The sequence below is a fragment of the Fringilla coelebs genome (assembly GCF_963513975.1).
Source record: "Fringilla coelebs genome assembly, chromosome: 5".
In the NCBI taxonomy this organism is placed as follows: Eukaryota; Metazoa; Chordata; class Aves; order Passeriformes; family Fringillidae; genus Fringilla; species Fringilla coelebs.
Genome location: NC_140033.1, coordinates 281,925 through 305,697, shown reverse-complemented (window position 1 = coordinate 305,697; position 23,773 = coordinate 281,925). Strand labels below are relative to the sequence as shown.

Here is a 23,773-nt window from a genome sequence, read left to right as displayed (position 1 = left end):
GGATCCCGCTGTCCCCCTGTCCTTCCTGGGCGGGGGAAGTGCTCCTGATTGATCCCTCCTCCCTCCCTCCAATCACAATTCCAGCCGGGAACCCCCGGCCTGGGGGGTGACCCCCAATGCCCCCAGCCCCACACCAGGGTCCTGCAGTCCCCCCCTGCCAGTGCCCCCCCGCTGCTGTCACCCCCCGATTCTCATCACCTTCCCCAAAGTCACCCTGTAATTGTCCCCCCTGTCACCCTCCATGTCCCCCCCCCAATTCTCATCACCCCAATGTCACCCCCTAATTTTTGCCCCCCCAGATCTTTTATCACTCCGATGTCACCCCCCCAATTCTTGTTGTCACCCCGGTGTCACCCCCAGTTGTGCTCGCCCCCTCCCCTCCTCCATCCTCTCCCTCCATCTCCCTTTCCCGCTCCGCGATTTTTCCAAAGCTTTTCCTGCTGAGAGGACAAAAAACCCCTTTCAGGCTGGCGGGGAGGGGGGGCCCCCGCGGCCCCCCCGAGCGCCCCCGTTTAACCCCTCGGGCACTCGGCGTTACAAATTTGGAACAATATTTATTAAAATACAAAAATACACTTGTTTTTTTTTTTTGTTGGATTCGCGGTACAGTCGGATCCTTCCGGCGTTTACAGCCCGAGAGGGAACTTCTGCATCTCCTTCCCGCCTTCCCCCCTCCCCGGACACCCCCAAATCCTAAATTTTAGCTCAGTTTTGCCCCCCCACTCCAAGAACATTTTAAAGCTAAAACAAGAAATTAAAGTAATTCCAGTGCCCGAGCAACCAGGGGGCCCCCCCTTGCTGCTGCCCGACCCCCCCAACCCCCTCATCCCCTCGGGACCCCCACGAGGCACTTGGGGTCCCCACCGGGACCCCCCCGGTGCCACCTCCGATGCTGGTGGCCCCCCCCCATTGTCGCCTCCCCCCCCTCCCCAAGCCCTTAATTTCTCCCAGCCCCCCCCATTCCATGAGCAGCCCTTGGGGGGGGTGTCCCCGCTGTCACCCCCTCCCGGGGACGGGGGGTGGTGTTTCCCACACCTCCCCCCCACTCAAATAAAAGGACTAAAAATGCCGTTTTTAGTGAAGGTGGTTACAATCATTGGTCAGGTCTCCCGTGGGGGCCCCCCCAGCCCCCCAGGAGCCGTAGCCCTGTGCCAGGGGGTCCGGGAGGCCCGGGGGGGTGACAAACACCGTGGGAAAGGGGGTGCAGAGCAAAGCGGGGGGGGCACCCGCTCTCCCCCCCCCCCCATATCCCCCCCAAACCAGCCCCCAGGTGCTTGCGGGGTTTTCCCCCTTTCCCGTGGGTTTTTGAGGAATTTTTTGCTTGAATACATTGCAGACGTCCATCCCCAGCCCTCAGGCTGTGCCCCCCGCCCCCCCCGAGCCCCCCACCCCCCAAAATCCATTCCTTTATTGCATTGGGAAGGTCTTGGCGCGGGGCCGAGATCCCGCTCCGGTGACGCCGGAGCTGCCGGCGCGCGGCCAAGGGCAGCGCCGCGGGGCGGGGGGGCCGACCTCACCCCCTCCCCCAAATAACCCCCAAAACACCCCGAACCCCCCCAAAAACACCCCGACAGCTTCTGCCACTGCTCCGGCGTCCCCCGCGTCCCCCCGCGCCACGGCACCGCCGCTCGTCCCCGAGCACGGGGATTTTTCCTCTTATTACCGATTATTTTTTTTCCTCCTCTGTTTCTCCTGGTTTGTTTCTTTTTGTGTTTAAATAGAACCTGCGAGTTAGAAAATAGTGGTTTTTTGTAGGAGTTTTGGGTGGGTTTCGTTAAATTTTAATAGAATCTGCTGCTCTTCTCGGCCCCGAGGTTGGCTATAGAAGCATGTACACGAAAAAGAGTCTCTCCCCCCCCCTGTACAAAAGTTGTGTCTATTATTGAGGAATTCTCCTGGTTTTCCTTAGTACTGAGGAATTCTCCTGGGTTTCCTTCTTTTTGGAGTTCTGCTTTTGTGCATCTATTGCGTTTATAATAATTCGGGGCCGGGGTTGGAGGGGGGGGGGATGACGACCCAAAAAAAAAGCCGGAAAAGGCCCCCCAAAAAAAGTCATATCTGGGTTTCCTGAACTTTCTCCTTGGGGTGGGTCTGGATTAAATACGGGTCGGCCAGGGTGGTCCCGGGGGGGTGCAGGGAGTTGCCCAGCGCGTTCTCTGTCCAGTGGGCGCCGTGTCCGGCCTTGTAGGTGTTGTAGTTGAGGTGCTCGTGGATGTTGGGCAGCACCACGGCCCCCTCCCCAGCCCCGCCGGCCGGGGCGGCCGCGGGCGTGGCCGCGGTGGCCGGCGCGATGTCCTCGTCCACCTGGATGATCTCCACGGTGCGGGCGGCGGTGACGGTGCTGCGCTGCTGGTGGCGCTTGCGGAGCTTGTAGAAGACGATGAGCATGGCGGCGGCCAGCAGCGTCACGGCCACGAAGCAGCCGATGATGATCTTGGTGGTCTTCATCACCTCGTCCAGGCTGGTCTGCAGCTTGTCGCCGGCGTCGGCCGTGGGCACGGCCACCTGCTTGGGCGGGCGCGTGGTCTGCACCAGCACGGTGGTGGTGGTGGTGTAGGCCGGCTGGTAGCCCGTCGAGGTGGTGGGCACGGGCTTGGTGAACTTGGGGGACACGTCCTCGGGGGAGATCTCGGTGGTCTCCACCGTGACGGTGGTGAAGAAGCTGTAGTTGGAGGTGTTGAGCTCGGCCGTGCTGACGTTGAGGAAGGCCGAGGCGTTGGAGTTGCCGGCCACGTTGGTCACCATGCAGGTGTAGAGGCCGGTGTCGGTCAGCAGCACGTGCGAGAAGTTGAGGGTGCCGTCGTTGAGCACGGAGAGGCGCGGGTGGCTCGAGGCGTGGCTCAGCACCGTCCCGTTGGGCAGCAGCCACCGCACCGAGGACATGGAGGGCGTCCGGCAGCGCAGCTCGGCCACGCGCCCCTCCGAGATGTTGAGGTCCGCGGGCGCGTCCATGATGAAGGGCGCCGAGCACTGGAAGGAGGTCTGGTCCACCTCCACCAGGAAGCGGCCCCGCATGTGCAGCGGGGCGTGGCAGCGGCCGCAGCAGGTGGAGTTGGTGGGGATGTACTCCCGCAGCCACCACGACAGCCAGAGGATGTCGCAGTCGCAGTCCCAGGGGTTGTGGTGCAGGTGCAGCTCCACCAGGTAGCGCAGCGGGGCGAACAGGTCGTGGGGCAGGGACGACAGGTTGTTGTGGGCCAGGTTGAGCTCCACCAGCGCCGTCAGGTCGTCGAAGGCGTTGCGCTCGATCAGGTTGATCTGCGAGTTCATAATCCAGAGCTTTTTGAGGGATTTGAGCCCGTGGAAGGAGCCCGGTTTGATCTCGGGGAAGTTGTTGCCCGACATCTCCAGCTCCTCCAGGCCCACCAAGGGCGTCAGGTTGGGCATGTCCTTAATGTTGCACATCCCCAGGTTGAGGTACTTGAGGTTGTACAAGCCCTCGAAGGCGCCCTCGGAGATGTACTCGAGCTTCTTGAGCTCGCCCAGGTCGAGGCGCATGAGGGAGGGCACGCGGTTGAAGGCGTAGCTGGGGATGCTCTCGATGGGGTTGTTGCGCAGCCACAGCTCCCGCAGCTTGGACAGGTACTCGAAGGCCCCGCTGGGGATCACCGTCAGCCAGTTGTCAAAGAGCTCCAGGGTGTTGAGGCTGGCCAGGCCGTTGAAGGCGCCCACCTCGATCTGCCGGATGGCGTTCCTGCCCAGCTGCAGCACCTCCAGGTGGTGCAGGTGGCGGAACGTGTCCGCCTGGATCATCTGGATGTTGTTCTCCATGAGGTTGAGATAGCGGGTGTTGGAGGGGATGCCCGGGGGCACCTCGGCCAGGCCGCGGCGGGTGCACACCACCTTGCTGAACTGGTTACTGCAGGAGCACACGGAGGGGCAGCTCTGGGGGCCCGGCGAGGCGGCGGCCGTGGCCAGGAGCCACGCGTGCAGGGTCAGGGAGGCGGCCAGGAGCCCCGGCCAGGTGCGGTGGCGGCGGTGGCGGCGGAGGTGGTGCACAGTTACCTGCCACAAGAGCTTCATGGTGTGGCACGTTCATCATTCACCATCGTCTGGGGATGGCGGCGAGAACAGGAGAATGGGCTCGGGGCCCCCCCCTCTCCCGGCTCCCACGAGCTGGGGGGCCCGGCCGGCCGGAGGGGGGGGGGGGGGGGGTCTGGGTGCTTGGGTCGGGGGGGGGCTCCGAGGGGAGCGGGGTTTGAGGAGGGAAAAATTAAAATTCAGGGGGGAAAAAATCAGCGGTAGGTGCTGGTGGGGGGGGGGGGGGTGGGGTGGGGGAGAGAAGGAGAAGGAGCCCCCCCCGCCCGGCCCCGCTCGCCAGTACCTACCTGGGGAAGGGGGATCGGGGGGTCCGGGGGGCTCGAGGCGAGCGTGGGGGGCGCGGGACCGAGGGGGGGGGGGGGGGGCCGGCTCCCAAAAAAAAAAAAAAAATAGACAAAATGGCTCCTGGAGGCTGCGGTGCAGGATGGGGGGGGGGCCGGCCCAGCTAAGCGGGGGCCCGGCAGCCCCCGACCGCGGCCAACCCCGCGGCCTCGCACCTCCGCCCGTGGGGCCGGCCCGGGGGGCTCGGCGGGGCCGGCATGGCCGCCCCCCCCAGGCCGCGGGGGAAGGGGGTGGGGGGGGAACGCGGGGAAAGTGGCGAAAAAGGAAATAATTAAAAAAAAAGAAGCCGGGAGAAAAGGAAGAATTGGGAAAAGGGGAGGGAGCGGTGGAGAGAAAAAGTGGGAAAAAAATGAAAAACGGGGAGGGAAATGGGAATGGGAAAAAAAAAAAAATTGGCCAGGAAAGGGAAATGGAAAAGGAGGTAAAAAGGGAATAAAAATCTAAAATAAAATCAAATCAAGATAAGAACGGAAATGAGGATAAAAGTTAAAAGAAGGCTAAAATCAGATAAAAAACTAAAAATAAAAATTCAAAATATTAAAAAAAAAAAAAAACCCAAACAACCCGGACGAAACCTAAAAATAAAACAGGAAAATAAAGATTAAAAATAGGCCGAAATAAATAAATAAATCGCGGGGAGCCCCCCCCGGGAGAGGGAAAAACGCGGTTCGGGGAGGGAGCGGGGGGGGAGGAAAGGGCGTCGGCGTGGGGGGGGGGAGATGCCGGCGGGGGCACCTCCCGGTAGCGGCGGCGGCTGCGCTGGTGGCGGGGCGGGGGGGTCCCGTCCCGTCCCCTCCCGCGTGTCGTTCCCGCGTCCCCGCGTGGGTGTCGCGTTCAGCGGCGGCGCGGGGCGATGGTGGCGGTGACAGCGGCGGTGACAGCGGTGGCGGTCGCGGTGCCGGCGGGCATCCTCCGGTGGCGGGGGCCGCGCGGGGCGGTGCGGGCGGTGCGGGCGGTGCGGTGCGGGGCGGTGCGGGCGGTGCGGGAAGCAGCCGCGCAGGCGGCTGGCTCATCCTTTTGTCCTTCAGTGCGAGCGCGGATGGATTGCTGCTGCCGCCGCTCCCGCTGCTCCTGCTGACGCATCCCGGCTCCGCACAGACCCCCCCGCGCCCCCCCGCACCCCCACCCACCCACCCACCCGCCGCTCTCCGGAGGGGCCCCCGCCGGCCCCGCTTCGGCCGGTGCGGCGGCCCCGGAGCGGTTTTGTGCGCGGGGAGGGGGATGCGGGATGCGCCGCTTCCTCCTCCTCTTCCTCCTCCCTCCCGCCGCCTCCTCCTCCTCCCCCTCCCCGCAGCCCCGCTCGGGGCTTGTGGAGGGGGGGCCGCTCCCTGAGCGACCCCTCCCCGGAGCCGGGGGGACGGACGGATGGACGGACAGAGGGACGGGTGGACGGAGGGAGGAACGGAAGGGACGGGGGCAGCGCGGGACTCGGCGGCTTAGAGGTGACAAGGACCGAGGGGACGCCGGCTCCATCCCCCCGCGTCTGACCCCCCCCCCGCTGAGCGGGGACCCCCAAGACCCCCGGCCCTTGGGGCTGAGACCCGACGCAAGCCGTGACACTGATGGGGAGCTCCAGCCCTGCAGGGGTGGAGGGGGGACGCGGGGTGACTGCCAGGGACTGGGGACAGGGACCACGAGACCCGGCGGCGCTGCTGCTCTTTGGGGCCCAGGCTCCGCACCCCCAGCCGTGCCTTGTCCCCTCCCTCCCTTCCCCCGGGACTGGGGGGACACAACACCACCTGCAGCCCCTGTAAGCACCCTGTGACCACCCCCCTGCTCTTGGAGGCGCTGGTGGCACGTGGAGCTGTCACCTTAGTGCTGCCCCTGGGTGGTGGGGACCGCTGCGGGGCTGGTGGCCCCTCTGGGACGTCCTGCCTGGCAGTGCGCCAGGGCACCCCAGACCCTTCTGTCCTTCCTCACTGGGGTCACTGTCCCCATGATGGTGGCACGTCCCCAGGGGGCTGCAGCTGTTCCGGTCACGTCCCCCCCAGGAGCTGTAGGACCTGGTAGCCTCCTGTGTCCCACGGGTGGGTCCCACATGTTCCCTGTCCACTGCAGTGGCCGCATCTTGTCCCTGAGTCCATCAATGTCCTGCTTGTCTCCTGGCCAGTGACACGAGGGACAGGGACACTGTTGTCATCCAGAGTGTCACCCTGCGGCGTTGGGGAGGTGCCACAGGCGTGCACGGGGTGCTGACCGCAGGGACCAGCCTGGCACTGCAGCCCTGGGGACATCGGGTGGCCTGGGGCCATGTCCCTGCCACACACCAGCCTTGGCAGGTGCGGTGCTGTGTCCGGTGCGGTGCCATGGACAGCCCGGTGCCATGTCCGGTGTGGTGCCGTGTTTGGTGTGGTGCCATGTCCGGTGCAGTGCTGTCCGGTGCGGTGCCCTGTGCGGTGTGGTGCCATGTCCGGTGTGGTGCCGTGTCCGGTGCGGTGCCATGTCTGGTATGGTGCCATGTCCGGTGCAGTGCTGTCCGGTGCCGTGTCCGGTGCGATGCCCTGTGCAGTGCGGTGCCGTGTCCGGGGCGGTGCCATGGACAGTGCAGTGTGGTGTCCAGTGAGGTGCCATGGCTGGTGCGATGCCCTGGTCGGTGGGGTGGCATGACCAGCAGCGTGGTGGCATGGCCAGCACGGTACCATGTCCAGTGTGGCGCCATGGCTGGTGCAGTGCGATGTCCAGTGTGGCACCATGTCCAGTTTCGGTGCCATGGCTGGCGCAGTGCGATGTCCAGTGTGGTGCCATGTCCAGTTTCGGTGCCGTGGCCGGTGCAGTGTGATGTCCAGTGTGGTGCCATGTCCAGTTTCGGTGCCATGGCCGGTGCAGTGCGATGTCCAGTGTGGCGCCATGGCTGGTGCAGTGCGATGTCCAGCGTGGTGCCGTGGCTGGTGCAGTGCGATGTCCAGTGTGGCGCACTGGACAGTGCAGCAAAGGCCATGGCTGGGGTTTGAACCATTGTGGTGTGGCCAATCTGTCACCCCTGGGCCCAAACCTTGCTGTCCCCAGTGCCTTGGCCATACACCTGGCACTGTCCTGTGCCATGTGCTGTCTCGAGGGCCACACTGCCACAAGTCTGACCCACCCCAGGGTGGGGTGTGATTCCCAGGGTGTGATTCCTGGCCTGTGATTCCCAGGATGGGATATTCAGGGTAGAATGCGATACAGGGTGTGGCAGAACTTGGTGGCTTTGTGTACCCCATGGGTGGGTCCCCCATGTCCCTTGTCCCCCACCTCAGGGGGACACTTTGGGCTGGCACCTTGGGGGTCCCTGGGTCCAGGCTGGGTGCAGGGAGGTGACTGGGGGGGCCCCACCTGGGCGAGCTCAGAGCGCTGGGAGGAGGTGGCAGCTGGGGCAGGCTGGGGTGGGGACAGGGGCCGCAGCTCATGAGATCCTCGGGATCCCACAGGTTGAGGTGGAGGTGGAGAGCATGGACAAGGCCGGGAATTTCATCGGGTGGCTGCACATTGAGGGTGTGAACCTGTCGGTGGCGCTGGTGGAGCAGGCGCTGTCCCGGGTCCACTTCACGGCCGAGCGCAGCCCCTACTGCAAGGCCCTGCTGGCGGCCCAGGACGCGGCCAAACAGAGGAAGGAGAAGGTGAGGGGGGTCAGGGGACCTGCCCCAGCAGTGTCACCACCCCAGAGACATGGCCCCGTCCCAAAAGATGGCCCCACCACACTGGATGTCCCCACCCTGAGCGATGTCCCGGTGCCAAGGGGCGGCCTCACTCCAGGAGGTGTCTCCACACCGAGAGATGTTCCCACTGTGACGGGTGTCCTTGTGCCAAGGGATGTCCCCACCCCAAGAGCTGATGGCCCCACTGCAGGAAATGTCACAACCCCAATTAATTTTCCCACCCATTGGGTGCCCACACACCAAGAGGTGACCTCACCATGGTGGATATCCCCATCCCAAGAGATGCTCCACCCCAAGGAATGTCCCCACTCCTGCAGATAGATGTCCCCACCCCAAGAGAGGATGGTAGCATGCCAAGAGATGTCCAACCCCAGCGATGTCCCACCCCAGGGGTGTCCCATCCCAGCCACAACCCCCCGAAGCTGAGGCCTGGGCATGTTCCCACTGCCAGCTGCAGCCCCCCACCCTCCCACTGCTGTCCCCTGGAGCATTGTCGGGGTCCCCGTGTCCCCCCAGGTGTGGTCCCACTACGAGGAGGTGCCGGTGGAGGAGGTGGTGCCGGTGCTGGAGGAGAAGGAGCGCACAGCCAACTACAAACCCGTGTTCGTCACTGAGATCACCGACGACCTCCACTTCTACGTGCAGGACGTGGAGACAGGTACGGGGGGACACCTGGGCACCCCAGCACCCAGGGGCGCTCCCAGACCCGGCGTGGTGGGGCAAGTTGGATGGGATGAGGATCTGTGGGTTTGGTGGGTAACGCCCAAATCTGTGTGTCCAGGGTCACCCCTCCACCCCCCAGGGCTATTTTTGGGACCAGGCCAGGGGTCCCTGATTGGGATTCAGGTTTGGGGTCCAAAGGTCTTGGGGCAGGGTCTGGGGTTGAGGTGCAGGTTTGGGATCTGCTGTTGAAGTCATTGTTGGGCCCTGGGGTTCGGGCTCTGGGGCCACACAGAGGAGCGGGGTTGGGGTCAGGTTTGGGATGGGGCTGGGGCTTTATCCTGGCTCGGGGCCCCGCAGGTGCCCAGCTGGAGAAGCTGATGGAGAACATGCGCGCCGAGGTGGGCGCCCACCCGCCCGTGGAGGGCTCCTTCGTCCCGCGCCGCGGAGACTTCTGCATCGCCAAGTTTGTCGACGGGGAATGGTGAGGAGGGGATGGGCTGACCCCACGGGCTGGGCCAGGGCAGCAGGGGGGTGTGGGGTGAGGACCAAATCCCCCAAATCCACCCTGGTCTGCAGGTACCGAGCCCGGGTGGAGAAGGTGGAGTCTGGTGGCAAAGTGCACATTTTCTACATTGACTACGGCAACGTGAGTGGCACCGGGGAAGGAGGCGGGAAAAACAGCCCTCCATCCATGGATCCATCCATCTGTGGATCCATCCAACCCTCATCCATCATCCATCCATAATCCATCCATAATCCATCCATAATCCATCCATCTGTGGATCCATCCATCCCTCATCCATCATCCATCCATAATCCATCCATAATCCATCCATCTGTGGATCCATCCATCCATCCCTCATCCATCATCCATCCATCCATAATCCATCCATCTGTGGATCCATCCATCCATCCATCATCCATCCATCCATAATCCATCCATCTGTGGATCCATCCATCCATCCATCATCCATCCATCCATCCATCTATCCATCCATCTGTGGATCCATCCATCCATCCATCCATCCATCCATCCATCCATCCATCATCCCTCCATCCATCCATCCATGATCCATCCATCCATCCATCCATCCATCCATCTGTGGATCTATCCATCCATCCCCCATCCATCATCCATCCATCCATCCCTCCATCCATCATCCATCCATCTATCCGTCATCCATCCATCTATCCATCCATCCATCCATCCATCATCCATCCATCCATCCATCCATCATCCATCCATCCATCCAACCCTCATCCATCATCCATCCATCCATCCATCCATCCATCTGTGGATCCATCCATCCATCCATCATCCATCCATCCATCCATCCATCTATCCATCCATCTGTGGATCCATCCATCCATCCATCCATCCATCCATCCATCCATCCATCCATCATCCCTCCATCCATCCATCCATGATCCATCCATCCATCCATCCATCCATCCATCCATCCATCTGTGGATCCATCCATCCCCCATCCATCATCCATCCATCCATCCATCCATCCCTCCATCCATCATCCATCCATCTATCCGTCATCCATCATCCATCCATCCATCCATCCATCCATCCATCCATCCATCCATCCATCATCCATCCATCCATCCCTCTATCATCCATCCATCCATCCATCCATCCCCATCCATCCGTCCATCCATCCATCCATCCATCCATCCATCCATCATCCATCCATCCATCCATCCATCCATCCATCCATCCATCCATCATCCATCCATCCATCCATCCATCCATCCATTCATCCATCCATCCATTCATCCATCCCTCCATCCATCCATCCATCCATCCATCCATCCATCCATCCCTCCGTCCGTCCGTCCGTCCGTCCGTCCATCCATCCATCCATCCATCCATCCATCCATCCATCCATCCATCCCCATCCCTCCCTCCATCCATCCATCCATCATCCCTCCCTCCATCCATCCCTCCCTCCCTCCCTCCTTCCCCTTGGTGTCCCTGGTGTCCCTTGGTGTCCTCCATGCCGTGTCCCCCTCTCTGATGTCCCCGTGGTGTCCCCACCCCCGGTGTCCCCGCAGAAGGAGACGCTGCCCCCCAGCCGCCTGGCCCCGCTGCCCCCGGCCTTCTCTCCGCGGGTGCTGCCGCCCCAGGCCACCGAGTACACCTTTGCCTTCATCCAGGTGCCGCAGGACGTGAGTACAGGGGGGCTCCCGCTGGCACCCCGCACCTGGGCCTCAGCCCCGGGCCCCCACTGTGGGCCCTGACCTCGAACCTCCACCCCATGTCCCACCCGTGGCCCTCAGACCCACAGCCTGAGCCCCAGGTGCCACCTGTGGGGCCCAGCCCCAAACCACCTACCCCAAACTGGTCCCAGTCGGGAGCACTGAACCAGGGTCTGAAATGTCTCCTGATCCTGAACAGCAGCCGCAGCTCCCCAGTGTGTGCCGTGACCCCAGCCCAGACCCCAGTCCCAAACCCTGATCCCAGGGTAACCCCAACCCCCCGATCGTACTGACCCCAATCCAGGATTACCCCAAGCCCACAGTGGGTTGTGAGTGTCCCCAAAACACCCGGGGGTCCCTGGGGTCTGAGGGTCAGGGGGAATCCTTGGGGGTCTGGGGGGTCTCCAAAGGCCACAGGAGATCTCTGAGGGTCTGGGGGGTCCCCGAAGGCCATAGTGCGTCTCTGTGTGTGTGGGGTGTCCCCAGCAGCCCTGGGAGGTTCCTGAGGTTGGGGGGGTTCCTGCTGGGCTGGGGTGTCCCCGCTGGGCCGGGGTGTCCCCGCGGGGTGGGGTGTCCCCGCTGGGCCGGGGTGTCCCCGTGGGGTGGGGTGTCCCCGCTGGGCCGCTGGGCCGGGGTGTCCCCCTGGGCCGGGGTGTCCCCGCGGCGTGGCTGACGGGCGCGGGCGCAGGAGGAGGCGCGGGCGGACGCCGTGGACAGCGTGGTGAGGGACATCCAGAACACGCAGTGCCTGCTCAACGTGGAGCACCTGGGCCCCGGCTGTCCCCACGTCACCCTGCAGTTCGCAGACTCCAAGAGCGACGTGGGGCTGGGGCTGGTCAAGGAGGGGCTGGTGATGGTGGAGCCCCGCAAGGAGAGGCAGTTCCAGAAAGTGGTGGGTGCTGGGGGGCAGGGGGGCCTTGGGGGGCTGGGAAGGGGTTGGGGGGCGTTGGGTGGGTGTTGGAGGTGCTGGGGGGTCGTTCTGGGTGTTGGGTGGGCGTTGGAGGTGCTGGGGGGTCATTCTGGGTGTTGGGTGGGTGCTCAGGGGTCGTTTGGAGGCGCTGGAGGCTCTTGGTGGGTGCTGGGATGTTGGGTGGGTTTTTGGGAGGCCTGAGGTGGGTGCTTGAAGGGTGGGGGGACTGTTGGGGGGTGTGGGGTGGGTTCTGGGGGGTGCTGGGGATGTCGAGTGGGTTCTGGGGCGTTCTGGGGGTACTGGGGATGTTAGGCAGACCCTGAGGGGTCCCTGTTCCCTCTCCCCCCACTGCTGGTGCTGATCAGTCCTGGCCCAGCCGCTGCCCCATTGGGAGTATGGGGGTCCCCCCACCCCCGGTGCTGCCCACTCCCCAGACCCCCGATTCCCCCCGTGGCCCAGGCTGGTGGGATCACCCCGGCCCCCCCCCCGCCCTGGGGGTGCCCCGAGCCCCCCGAGGGCCCGCGGGGTGACCCTGGGACTGTCCCCCCAGATCACCGAGTACCTGAACGCGCAGGAGGCGGCCAAGAGCGCCCGGGTGAGTGGGGGGACCCCAGATTGGGGGGGCACGCCCCGGGGCGGGGGCCGGGCGTGGCACCCCGGGGTGCCCCCCGTGCCCCCGGGTGTGGGGGAGCCCCCGTGACGCCGCGTCCCCCCGTGTCCCCCCAGCTGAACCTGTGGCGTTACGGCGACTTCCGCGCGGACGACGCCGACGAGTTCGGCTACAGCCGCTGAGGGGCCGGGGGGGCCCCGGGGGCGCCCCCAAACCCCCCGGGGCCCCCCGCCCGGCCCAGCCCCCGGGGGGGCGCCCAGGGGGACGTGCTCTGGGGAGAGGGGCGCCCTCAGCCCGCCGCCCCTGCCTTGGCGCCCCCCGGCCCCCCAAATCCTGGCCTGTATTTAAAGCTGCAGAGGCCCAATAAACGTAGTGAAGCGTCCTGGTTTTTTGGGGTCCCCTCTGCGCTGGGGTCAGCCCCCCAGCCCGGGTCAACTCCCCCCATCCCCTCGGACCAAGGCTGGGCACTGGGGGGGTGGGGGTCTCTCCGGGGGTGCAGCCCTGGGACCCCCAGCCCTGTCCTGGCTCTGGGGGGTGTGGAGGGGGGGATGGGGGCAGCCCCAAGAACAGCAGCCAAACCCCCCCGGAGCCAAGTGGGGCGCCCAGATCTTGACCCCATCCTGGGACCCTGCCCTGGGTCCCACCTGCAGGTGCCACCCTTGGACCCCAAACCTGGGACCCAATTGTGGACCCCACATCCTGGGACCCAAAACCTGCCCCTGACCTTGGACCCCCACCCCCATCCCCACCCAGATTTAGGTCCCAGATTGGCTCCAGACCCTGAACCTCAGCTCTGGGTCCCACTCCTACACCCCAAACCTGGACCCCTCCCCAGCGTGACCCCTGAACCCCAAACTGACCAGAGGGGTGGCATCACACCCAGAAGAGCCCCTCGGGCTCCCCCTGTCACCTGCACCCCAACCCCAGGGTCACCCCAACCCCGCGGGGTCCCTGTGGGTGCCCCCCCCGCGCTGTCCCCGCTGTCCCCGCGCCGCGGATCGATTCCGGGGGTGGGGGGGCGGAGGGGGCAGCTCTAATTGAATCCAAAGCCAATTAACATGGAGCGAGTGGATCGATAATTAACGCCGGGCAAGGATCGGGCAAGGATCGTAATTAACGGGAGGGGGAGGGCGGGGGGAGCGCTGTCCCCTGTCCCACATCCCTGTCCCCAGCCCAGCCGCTCTCACCTGCCCCAGCCAGGGCTCTGGGGGTGCGGGCGGTCTCTGCACATGCTTCGGGGTTTGGGGGGGTCTGGGGGGCTCTGGGCAGATTTGTGGGCCCTGGCTGTTCGTGACTCCATGTGGGAGGAGGGGCCGGGAGATCTCTGGGGGTCCCTCGAGGGCTCTGGGTGTATCTGGGGGTCTCTGGGGGTCTGCAGGTGCAGGGGTGCTGCTGGATGGTGCTCTACTGGTGTGTACTTGTCTGAACTGGTCTGTACTGAGCCCATACTGGTCCGTACTGGGCCAGTACTGGAACCATTCTGGTCTGTACTGGTCTGTACTGCTCCCTACCAGGCCGTACTGGTCCGTACTGGGCCTATACAGGTCCGTACTGGTCCATACCGGGCCCGTACTGGTCCATACCGGGCCGTATTGCTCCATACCGGGCCTGTACTGGGCCGTACCGGACCGTACTGCTCCGTACGGGCCGTTCTGGTCCGTACCGGGCCGTTCTGCTCCATACCGCGCCTGTACTGGTCCGTACTGGTCCGTACCGGGCGGGCTCCGTCGGCCCGAACGGGAAGGGAAATGGCGCCACCTGGCGGGAACGGCGGGAACGGCAAACAGAACAGCCCATCCCAGTACGGACCAGTGCGGGTACAGCCCATCCCAGTATGGACCAGTGCGGGTACAGCCCATCCCAGTACAGCCCATCCCAGCACGGACCAGTGCGGGTACAGCCCATCCCAGTACAGCCCATCCCATCCCAGTACGGACCAGTGTGGGTACAGCCCATCCCAGTACAGCCCATCCCAGCACGGACCAGTGCGGGTACAGCCCATCCCAGTACAGCCCATCCCAGTACGGACCAGTGCGGGTACAGCCCATCCCAGTACAGCCCATCCCAGCATGGACCAGTGCGGGTACAGCCCATCCCAGTACAGCCCATCCCAGTACGGACCAGTGCGGGTACAGCCCATCCCAGTACAGCCCATCCCAGTACGGACCAGTGTGGGTACAACCCATCCCAGTACAGCCCATCCCAGTACAGTCCATTCCAGTACGGACCAGTGCGGGTACAGCCCATCCCAGTACGGACCAGTGTGGGTACAGCCCATCCCAGTACAGCCCATCCCAGTACAGTCCATCCCAGTACGGACCAGTGCGGGTACAGCCCATCCCAGTATAACACATCCCGGTACAGCCCATCCCAGTACGGACCAGTGCAGGTACAGCCCATCCCAGTACAGCCTATCCCAGTATGGACCAGTGTGGGTACAGCCCATCCCAGTACAGCCCATCCCAGTACAGACCAGTGTGGGTACAGCCCATCCCAGTACGGACCAGTGCGGGCACAGCCCATCCCAGTATAACACATCCCAGTATAACCCATCCCAGTACGGAGCAGTGCGGGTACAGCCCATCCCAGTATAACACATCCCAGCACGGACCAGTGCGGGTACAGCCCATCCCAGTACAGCCCATCCCAGTACGGACCAGTGCGGGTACAGCCCACCCCAGTATAACCCATCCCAGTACAACCCATCCCAGTACGGACCAGTGCGGGTACAGCCCACCCCAGTATAACCCATCCCAGTACAGCCCACCCCAGTATAACCCATCCCAATATAACCCATCCCAGTACAGCCCACCCCAGTATAACCTATCCCAGTATAACCCATCCCAGTATAACCCACCCCAGTACAGCCCACCCCAGTACAGCCCGTCCCAGTATAACCCACCCCAGTACAGCCCACCCCAGTATAACCCATCCCAGTATAACCCACCCCAGTACAGCCCACCCCAGTACAGCCCGTCCCAGTATAACCCATCCCAGTACAGCCCACCCCAGTACAGCCCGTCCCAGTATAACCCATCCCAGTACAGCCCACCCCAGTATAACCCATCCCAGTATAACCCACCCCAGTACAGCCCATCCCAGTACAGCTCGGTCCCAGTGGAATGGACAGTGTAACCTGTCCCAGTATAAACCAATCCCAGTATAAACCACCCCATTACAGCCCCACCCCGGTACGGCCCGCCCGGTACGGCCCCGCTGCAGCTGTGACCGTCCCGCTCCATCCGTCCCTGTCCCCGCCCGTCCCTGTTCCTGTCCCCTCCTCCTGTACCCTGGCCCCTCTCCCCGTGTCCCAGTGTCACCATGTCCGGCTGTCCCAGTGTACCCACTTCCCGGTGTCCCAGTTACCCCCATGTCCCCGTGTTCCAGTGTCCCCATAATGTCCCGGTGTCCCAGTATCCCCATGTCCCTGTGTCCCGGTGTCCCCATATCCTGATGTGCCGGTGTCCCACTACCCGCATGTCCCCATGTCCCGGTGTCCGCAGTTCTCAGTGTCCCCTTGCCCTGCCTCCCGGTGTCCCCATGTCCCGGTGTCCCCTTGTTCCCCGGTTGTCGCCTTCCCCTCTGGTGGTGCCCGCTCTTGTCGCTGTCCCCGTGTCCGTGCCCCCCGTGCTTGCCGCCCCGTGTCCCTCCCTGTCGCTGTCCCCTTGTCCGTCCGTCCCGCCCCGTGTCCCTCCCTGCCGCTGTCGCCGTGTCCGTCCCCTCGTGCCCCCATGGGGTGTCCCCGTGTCCGCCCCCCGTGTCCCGCTGCCCCCCCGCGGGGGTGTCCCCGTGCCGGGAGTGGCCGCTCTATATTTGTCGCTTTGTCCCCAGAATAGCGGCAGACGCGGGGGAGGGGGGGCCGCCCCCCGCCCCGCCCCCCGCCCCCCCGGGCTATTTTTAGCCCCCGCGTGTTTCCAGGGGAACCCTGATGACGCAGTGACGTCAATGCGGGTCAATCGCCGCCGCCGGGGCGAGCGCGGCCGCCACGGGGCCCCCCCGCACCCCGGGACCCCCGGGCCCCCCGGGCACCCCCCGGGACCCCCGGCCCCCCCCCCGGGCCCCGCCCCCAGCGCAGCGCGGCCGCAGCTCCAGGTAGGACCGAGGGGCCCGGGGGGTCGGGATCCCCCTGTTCCCCCGCCCCACCCCCGCTCCGTCCGAGGGGATCCCCCCCACCCCGGGGATCCCCCCCGACCCCGAGGACCCCCGACCGCCCCCCCCGCCCCCAGCACCCCCGCCCTGCCGGCTCCGAACACAGCACGGGGGGGGCTCGGCAGAGCCCCCCCGGACCCCCGGGGGCCCGAGCCCCGTCCCAGCGCCCCGGGAGCTCCCGGACCCCGGGCCCCGCTCTGCATCCCCCCGGGACCCCCCCGCAGAACCCCGGCACCCCCCCTGCCCCCCCAGAGCCCCCTGGGACCCCCGGAGCCCAAACCCCCTGTCCCCACGAGAGCCCCCTGCCCCCACCCAGCCTGTGACACCCCCCCCCCCGCTCTGCCCTGGCCCCCCCGGCCGTGTCCCCTCTCCCACGGCCCAGGACCCCCGAGTGTCACCCCCCCCCAGACCCTCCCACCATGTGCGGACCCGGGGGTGCCCCCCCTGCACCCACAGCCTCCCGCCCCCTACCGGGACCCCCCGGGACACCCCCGGGAGCCCCTCCCTGCTCCCCCCGTGTCCCCTCTGTCCCGGGGGGGCACCGGGGGTCCCTCAGCTCCAGCTGTCAACAGAGGGGGTCACAGCAAGCCCCCCCGGAGGGCGGCACCGCCCTCCCCACCCAGGGACCCCAAAACCGCCCTTGGAGATCTGGAAAGGTCTGTGACACTCACGGCTACTGTCACCGTCACTGTCCCCTTGCGGTCGCCCACGGGTGCTGGCACTGCTCAAGGACCCTCTGTGTCCCCCCCGTTCCCCTCTGGGCCTCTCCCAAGCTCTGGGGGAACCCCCGGGTGAGGGGGGACCACCCCCAAGTCCCCGCCAGCACAGCCACCAAGGGATGTCCCCTGTGTTCCCTTCATCCCCCCAGACGGGGCTCCCTGGGGACCAGGGGGTGACAGGGATGTCCCCCCGGCATCGGGGGGTGACAGGGCAGTGGTGGCCTTGGCCTTGTCCCCCCAGCCTGTCCCAGTCTGGCAGGAGCTGGCCCAGGGGGATGCAGAGATGGGGGTGGCAGCCAGCAAAGTGTCACCATCCCTGTCACCGGTGTGGTGCGGCTGCAGGGTGGGGACAGGGATGGGGACAGGGACATGGATGGGGACAGGGAAATGGGATGGGGACAGGGACATGGGGCGGGGATGGGGACAGGGACATGGGATGGGGATGGGGACAGGGACATGGATGGGGATAGGGACAGGGACAAGAAATGGAGACAGTGCCATGGAGATGGGGATGCGGGGTGGGGACAGGGATATGGGCTGGGGCTGGGGATGTGGGATGGGGACGGGGATGGGGACATGGCAGGGAACAGGGACACGGGGTGGAGCAGGATCACGGGCTGGGGATGACGTGGGCTGGAGCAGGGACACGTTCATTGCTGGCAGGTGATGGTGGCACCTCAGCCCAGGCCCAGGTGACGTCAGTGAGGAGCCAACTGCCCGGTGGTGGCCTCGGAGCCTCTTCCTGCTGTGGCACCAGCCCTGGAGCTGCCCCGGGGATCCCGGAGTGCCACCAGCGGGGGATCCCCACAAAGGCCTCGGGGACACCCCTGCCAGCGGGACCCTGAGCTGGGGACATCGCTATGGCCTGGCCACAATGCCACCGAGTGACCACGGGGACAGCAACCACCCACAGAGCCACGGAATGGCCACGGGGCCACTGCCCAGCCGTGGAGCTTCGAGCTTGTCCTGTCACCAGCCCTGGGACAAGGCTCGGACACCCTGGAATTGGGGCACTGCCACCCAGCCAATGCCACCTGGGGCAGGATCAGCCCTGGGCCACGTCCCTGCAGTGCTGGGGGACAGGCAGACCTGGCAGGTGCAGTGACACCGAGCACCAGCCCGAGGTGACACCGAGCACCAGCCCCTGAGGTGACACCGAGCACCAGCTCCTGAGGTGACGCAGAGCACCAGCCCCTGCAGTGACACCGAGCAATGGCTCCTCTGGTGACACTGACCACAGACTCCTGAGGTCACACGGACCACCAGCCCCCTTGGTGACACCAAGCACTGGCTCCTGCAGTGACACCGAGCACGGCTCCTCTGGGGACACCAAGCACTGGCTCCTCTGGTGGCCTTCTGCCACCCCTGGGTGCTCTGGTGGCTGAGGGACAGGAGCCAGGGGACACCCAGGATGTGCTGGTAGGAGTTGGTGGCACTGCTCTGTCCCATGCCACCATCGCTCTGTGCCATGTCCCCTCATGCTGTTCCATGTTAACGTCACTCTGTGCCGTGTCCCCAGTGTCTGTTCTGTGTCCCCATCACTCTGTGTCACATCAGCATTGCTCTGTGCCGTGTCACCTCACTCTGTGCAATGTCACCATCGCTCTGCGCCGTGTCCCCATGGGTCTGTGCCACACCCACGTCACTCTGTGCCACATCCATGTCACTCTGTGCCATGTCACCTCTGTGCCACACCCATGTCACTCTGTGCCATGTCCCTGTCCCTCTGTGCCATGTCACCCCACTCTGTGCCACATCATGTCACTCCATGCCACATCCCTGTCCCTCTGCCACCCCCATCCCTCTGTGCCACATCCCCGGGGTGTTGTGCCATGTCCCCATCACTCCGTGTCACGTCCCTGTCCCTCTGTGCCACCTCTCACGGGTGCCGGTGCCATAGCAGCGCACACGTGACAGGTGGCACACAGCAGGTGACATGTGGCACGCGGGTGGCACACAGGGGTGACACACAGGGTGGCAGTGTTCCCTGTGCCCCCAGCACAGGGGACAGCCTGGGGCTGGCAGGGCCCTCGGGGCAGGGGCCGTGTCCCACCTCAGGGCCTGTCCCCGGGGGCCCCGCGGGTCCCTGCCATCGTCCCTCCTTGTCACCTTCTCCCTTGTCACTGCGGTGCCACCGCGGGGCCACCGTCCCTGTCCCTCTCGGGTCTTTTTGCGGTCTGGGCTTGCTGTCCCTCCCCAGCCAGGAAGCCCTTACCCCAAAAAGCATCCGCGGGGGGCCGAGCCAGCGGGACCCCAGGTGAGTGGGGGGACAGCGAGGGGACAGTGGGGACACGGTGGGGGCAATGCTGGGGGGGGACAGCGGGAATGGGGCCACGAGGCCACCACAGCTCCTGGCACGGGCGGGACCTCTGGGGGTGACACTGGGGACGCCCCAGGGCTGCGGGGAGGTGACACTGGGGGTGCCGGGGGACAGCAAGCCGAGGGGGCACAACCGGTCCCAGCGCTCCCAGTCTGGGTCCCCATGGCCGCCCAGTGCCGGGGGAGGGGCCGAAGGGCTCCCGGGGACCGAGCCACCCCCGGGGGACAGTCGGAGGCGGGGACAGGGATGGGGACATGAGGGACATGAGGGACAGGGCTCTGGGACAGGGCTTAGGGACACACGGGGTGCTGGCAGAGATGACAGGGAACGGGCCGCGAGGGATGCCAGGTGGGAGGGGACACGCCGTGACGTCACCCAGGTCACCGTGCTGGCTGTGGGGCACTCTGTGTGTCCCCAGTGTCCCGGGGCCCTGCCAGCGGCTGCCGGGCACTGGTGTCACCAGTGTCACCTCCGGCCTTCCCGGAAGGGCCACCGCAGTGTTTGCCGAGTGTCACCACCGTGGTGGCACCAACTCCGGCGTCACTAGCGCGGTGACAGCCCCGCCTGGGGACCTCCACGGGGACGCCCCTCCCTCTGGGGACACCCCGGGCCGGGGAGTGACAGGGACAGGCGGTGGGGACAGGAACCCCTCTGTTCCCCCCAGTGACAGGGTGGGGGTGGCCCGTGCCCCCGACGGAGCGCCCCTCCCCCCGTGTCACCCTGGCCGTGTCCCTGGAGGGGGGGACATGGGTCTGGGGGCTCCTGGGGACACCTGGGGGACACCTGTGACCCTTGAGGTGCTGTCCCTGGTCTGTCCCCATCCCGTGCCAGGTGTGTGAGTGCCACGCGTGGGGACTGGGGGATGCGGGGGGGACACGGGGGGACACGGGGGGGACACGAGGAGGGGACACGAAGAATGTGGGGACACGGGATGGGGGGACACGGAGGGGTGTGGGGACATGAGGGACACGGGGGGGACAAAGGCGGATACAGAGGGGGGTTATGGGGACACGGGGGGGGGCCGGGGGAGGACACAGGGGGACACGGGGGGAACACGGGGGGACACGGAGGGGACACAGGGGGACACGGGGGGAACACGGAGGGGCACGGGGGGGACACGGGCGCGTGTGCGCGGTCACGGCGCGCGGGGGATGTGTCACCGCGGGGCTGCGCTCACCTGGGCACGTATGCGCGGGGGGGGGGGGGCGGGACTGCGGGGGGCAGTGGAAGCCGGGACCCCCCGGGCCCCCCCAGTGCTTCCCCTGTCCCCGGGACCCCCCCCCCCCCGAGCCATCCCGGTGTCCCCAGCTCGCCGCGGGACCCCCCCGCGCTCCTCCTGCTGCGGGACCCCCGGCCCGGCTCGAGGCATCCCGGGCCCCCCCGCCCCGCACATCCCCGTCCCCGGGGCCGCCCCGGCGGGACACGGCCCGGACAGCGCGGGGGGGCCGGGGGGGCGGGCAGCGCTCCGGGGAGCGGCCCCGCCGCTATAAACGGGGGGCGGCGCGATGGAGCCACTGCCGCGACCGACGGGACCCGCGGGGCCACCAGGTGAGCCCGACCCCCAACCCCCCGGAGGGACACCCCAACCCCCCCAGAGGGACACAGGGACACCCCAACCCCCCGGAGGGACAACCCCAAACCCCCCGGAGGGACACAGGGACACCCCAAGCCCCCGGAGGGACTCCCCCAAACCCCTCCCTGGGACTCCCACCCTGGGGTATCCTCTCCATCCCCTCACCCCGGGGGTCTCGGGCTGTGTCACCCCCGGGGGTCTCCCTGCGGGTGCAGCCCCGGGGGTCCCCAGTGTCCCCCCCTCCCCAGGGGACCTGCGGGTTCGCTGTCCCGGGCCTGGCTGGGGACCGAAGCTCCCGGGGGGTTTGGGCACCCCCTTATCCCTGTCATTGTCCCCCCCGGCCCCTGTTCTCCCCGAGGTGGTGGCAGTGCCACCACCGTGTCCCCGGCCGGTGGTCTGGTGGCACTGGCGGGGGTCCCCGTGTCCCTCCATCACCCGGCACCGTCTCGTTCCAGGTTCAGCGAGTGCGTGCGAGGCTCCGGTGAGTGGCACTGTCCCCATGTCCCCGCGGTTTTCCCCTGTTCCCTGTCCCCGTGTCACCAGCACACCCCGTGTTCCCACATCCCTGTGTCCCCCCACTCCCATGTCCCCCCTGTTCCCGTGTCACCCGTGTCCCCCTGTCCTCTGCACCCCAGGTCCTCCGTGTCCCCTCCATCCCCAAGCTGTGGGTGACAAGGTCACCCCAGTGTCCATCCCGCACCCACCGGGGGCGGGGGGTCCCCAGGGAGGTGACACAACCCAGGGGACCCAACGGCCACCGTGACCGTCCCCTTCCCGCTCCGAGCAGCGTCTTCCCCCGGGTGGTGACGGCCGGGCCGCGGTGGCCCTGGTGACAGGTGCCAAAGGGCTCCGGGAAGGCGTCAGGGACACGGCCCGAGGGGCACGTGCGGGCGGGGACACGGTGGCACCGTGACGCGGTGACGAGGGCTCCGGAGTCCGTGTGCCAGCGGCGCCGCTTCCCGCCTGTCCCTGTGCCCTGTCCCGTCCCCGGTGACACCAGCGGTCCCTCCGGCACTCCCCGCATGGGGGTGACCCGCGCGGGTTTGGGGCGCGGGCGCTGCTCGGTGACAGCCGTGTCCCCCCCAGAGGCCGGCGGGATGCGGTGTCCCGGCGTGTCCCTGTGGGGGCTGCTGTGCCTGGCGGTGGCGGTGGCCGGGGGTCGCCCCGTGCGGCTCGAGAGGGTCCGAGCGGACGCGCGAGCCCTGACCCGGACCCTCAGCACGCGCCTGCAGCAGCTCCAGGTGACCCCGGCCCGGGGACACCGCACGGGGGGGGGGCTGGAGCTGTGACACAGCTGTGACACCCGGGGAGGGACAGGGGGACACCGCACGGGGGGGATGTGCCCCAGACTGGGGGGCTGGTCCTCACTGGCGGGAGTCCTCTTCTCCAAAGCGGGGTGGGGTCTCCAGGGGGGGTCTCCCATGGAGGGGATCCTCTGCCCACACTTGAGGGGTCCCCAGGAAGGGGCGCCTGGGGCTGGGTGGGTGGGGGGGCTCTGACCCCGAGTCGGGCATCTCCAGGGAGAGAGGCGGGGGGGCTGCAGCCCCAGGGATGGGGTCTGGGGGTGAGTTGGGGGTCTGCACCCCAGGGATGGGGTCTGGGAGGGTCTGCACCCCAGGGATGGGGTTTGGGGGTCTGTGCTCCCAGGGATGGAGTTGGGATCTGTTGCCCAAGGTTTGGGGGTCCCCAAGGAGGGACAGCCGTAGCTGGGGGGGCTCTGTGCCCCAAACTGGGGTCCCCAGGGAGGGTGGCCGGGTGTCCTCCCCCGCCCTGACCCCCTCCCCGCGCCCCCCCAGCTGTTCCCGCTGACCCTGCGCATCACCGGCCTGGAGGGGGTCCCGGAGGGGGGGCTCCCGGACGGGGGGGTCCCCCCGGGGCTGGGCTGGGCCGCCCAGCGGCTCCAGCTCTTCCAGCGGCTCCTGGCGGCCCTGCCCGGGGGCGACCTGCGCCTGGCCCAGGTGGCCAACGACCTGGAGAACCTGCGCAGCCTGCTGGCCGTGCTGGGGGCCCTGCTGGGCTGCCCCGCGCCCCGCGACCCCCCCGCGGCGCCCCCCGCCCCGCTGGCCGAGGCCCCGCACACGGTGGCCGGGGTGGCCCTGGCGCGGCTCCGGGGCTGCCTGGACGGGGTCGCCGCCCGCCTCGAGGGGGTCCCCGCGTGTTAGGGACCTTCGGGACCCCAGGGACCCCCTCAGGACACGGCCAGGACCTGACTGGGTCTCATCAGGACCCCACAGACAGGACCAGGAGCTCACTGGGGACACCACGAGTGGCCCTGGGCACCGGAGCAACTCCAGCAGCAGCAGCACCTTTTTCTACATTACTGTTACTGTTATTATTATTGTTGTTACTGTTACTGTTATTATTAATTTATTTAATTTAAAGCCCCTTTTCCAGCAGCCTCAGTTGTGTCTCTGATGACTCCGGGGACAAGGGACACCCCTGGGGACAAGGGAAACCCCAGGGACAAGGGACACCCCTGGGGACAGCGGCCACACGGGGACAAGGGGCTGCGTGAGAAATGGGATCTGCAGAGTCATGGGGACACCTGGGGACAAAGGACGTTTGGGACAGCGGCCACACGGGGACAAGGGACCCCCGGGACA

At 66.4% G+C, this 23,773-nt stretch overlaps 3 protein-coding genes across 5 annotated transcripts in view; 2 read left to right on the top strand and 1 right to left on the bottom strand.

Moving 5' to 3' along the window:
- The window catches only part of SND1 (staphylococcal nuclease and tudor domain containing 1), a 74,102-nt gene extending 61,324 nt beyond the window's left edge, over positions 1–12,778 (top strand). Inside the window, exons 17-24 of the mRNA XM_084206083.1 lie at positions 7,791–7,979; positions 8,535–8,676; positions 9,039–9,162; positions 9,258–9,327; positions 10,746–10,859; positions 11,578–11,781; positions 12,350–12,394; positions 12,526–12,778. Of these exons, the coding sequence (XP_084062209.1) occupies positions 7,791–7,979; positions 8,535–8,676; positions 9,039–9,162; positions 9,258–9,327; positions 10,746–10,859; positions 11,578–11,781; positions 12,350–12,394; positions 12,526–12,591 (954 nt within the window). The 3' untranslated portion in view covers positions 12,592–12,778. The remainder of the gene's footprint in view (positions 1–7,790; positions 7,980–8,534; positions 8,677–9,038; positions 9,163–9,257; positions 9,328–10,745; positions 10,860–11,577; positions 11,782–12,349; positions 12,395–12,525) is intronic.
- LRRC4 (leucine rich repeat containing 4) lies at positions 2,053–4,023 on the bottom strand (the record flags this gene model as incomplete). The annotated part of the gene is made up of 1 exon (XM_084205721.1): positions 2,053–4,023. The coding sequence occupies one exon, from the start codon at positions 4,021–4,023 to the stop codon at positions 2,053–2,055; it is 1,971 nt and encodes a 656-aa protein (XP_084061847.1).
- A 3,597-nt stretch (positions 12,779–16,375) lies between the features above and the next one.
- Positions 16,376–23,550, top strand: LEP (leptin). 3 transcript variants are annotated; one of them, XM_084206380.1, is made up of 7 exons: positions 16,376–16,501; positions 17,941–18,401; positions 18,452–18,696; positions 20,906–21,145; positions 21,626–21,651; positions 22,257–22,411; positions 22,967–23,550. In XM_084206380.1, the coding sequence occupies exons 3-7, from the start codon at positions 18,689–18,691 to the stop codon at positions 23,330–23,332; spliced, it is 795 nt and encodes a 264-aa protein (XP_084062506.1). In that variant the 5' UTR covers positions 16,376–16,501; positions 17,941–18,401; positions 18,452–18,688; the 3' UTR covers positions 23,333–23,550. The 3 variants fall into 3 exon arrangements, with proteins under 3 accessions (XP_084062506.1, XP_084062507.1, XP_084062505.1); XM_084206381.1 differs by having other exon boundaries at positions 17,941–18,451; positions 18,578–18,696; XM_084206379.1 differs by having other exon boundaries at positions 17,941–18,696.
- The last annotated feature ends 223 nt before the right edge of the window (positions 23,551–23,773 follow it).

Coding starts and splice junctions, on each gene's coding strand:
- LEP (XM_084206380.1), top strand. Junction 21,652..22,256: donor CGAGTGCGTGCGAGGCTCCG/GTGAGTGGCACT, acceptor TGTCCCCCCCAG/AGGCCGGCGGGATGCGGTGT. Junction 22,412..22,966: donor CGCGCCTGCAGCAGCTCCAG/GTGACCCCGGCC, acceptor GCGCCCCCCCAG/CTGTTCCCGCTGACCCTGCG.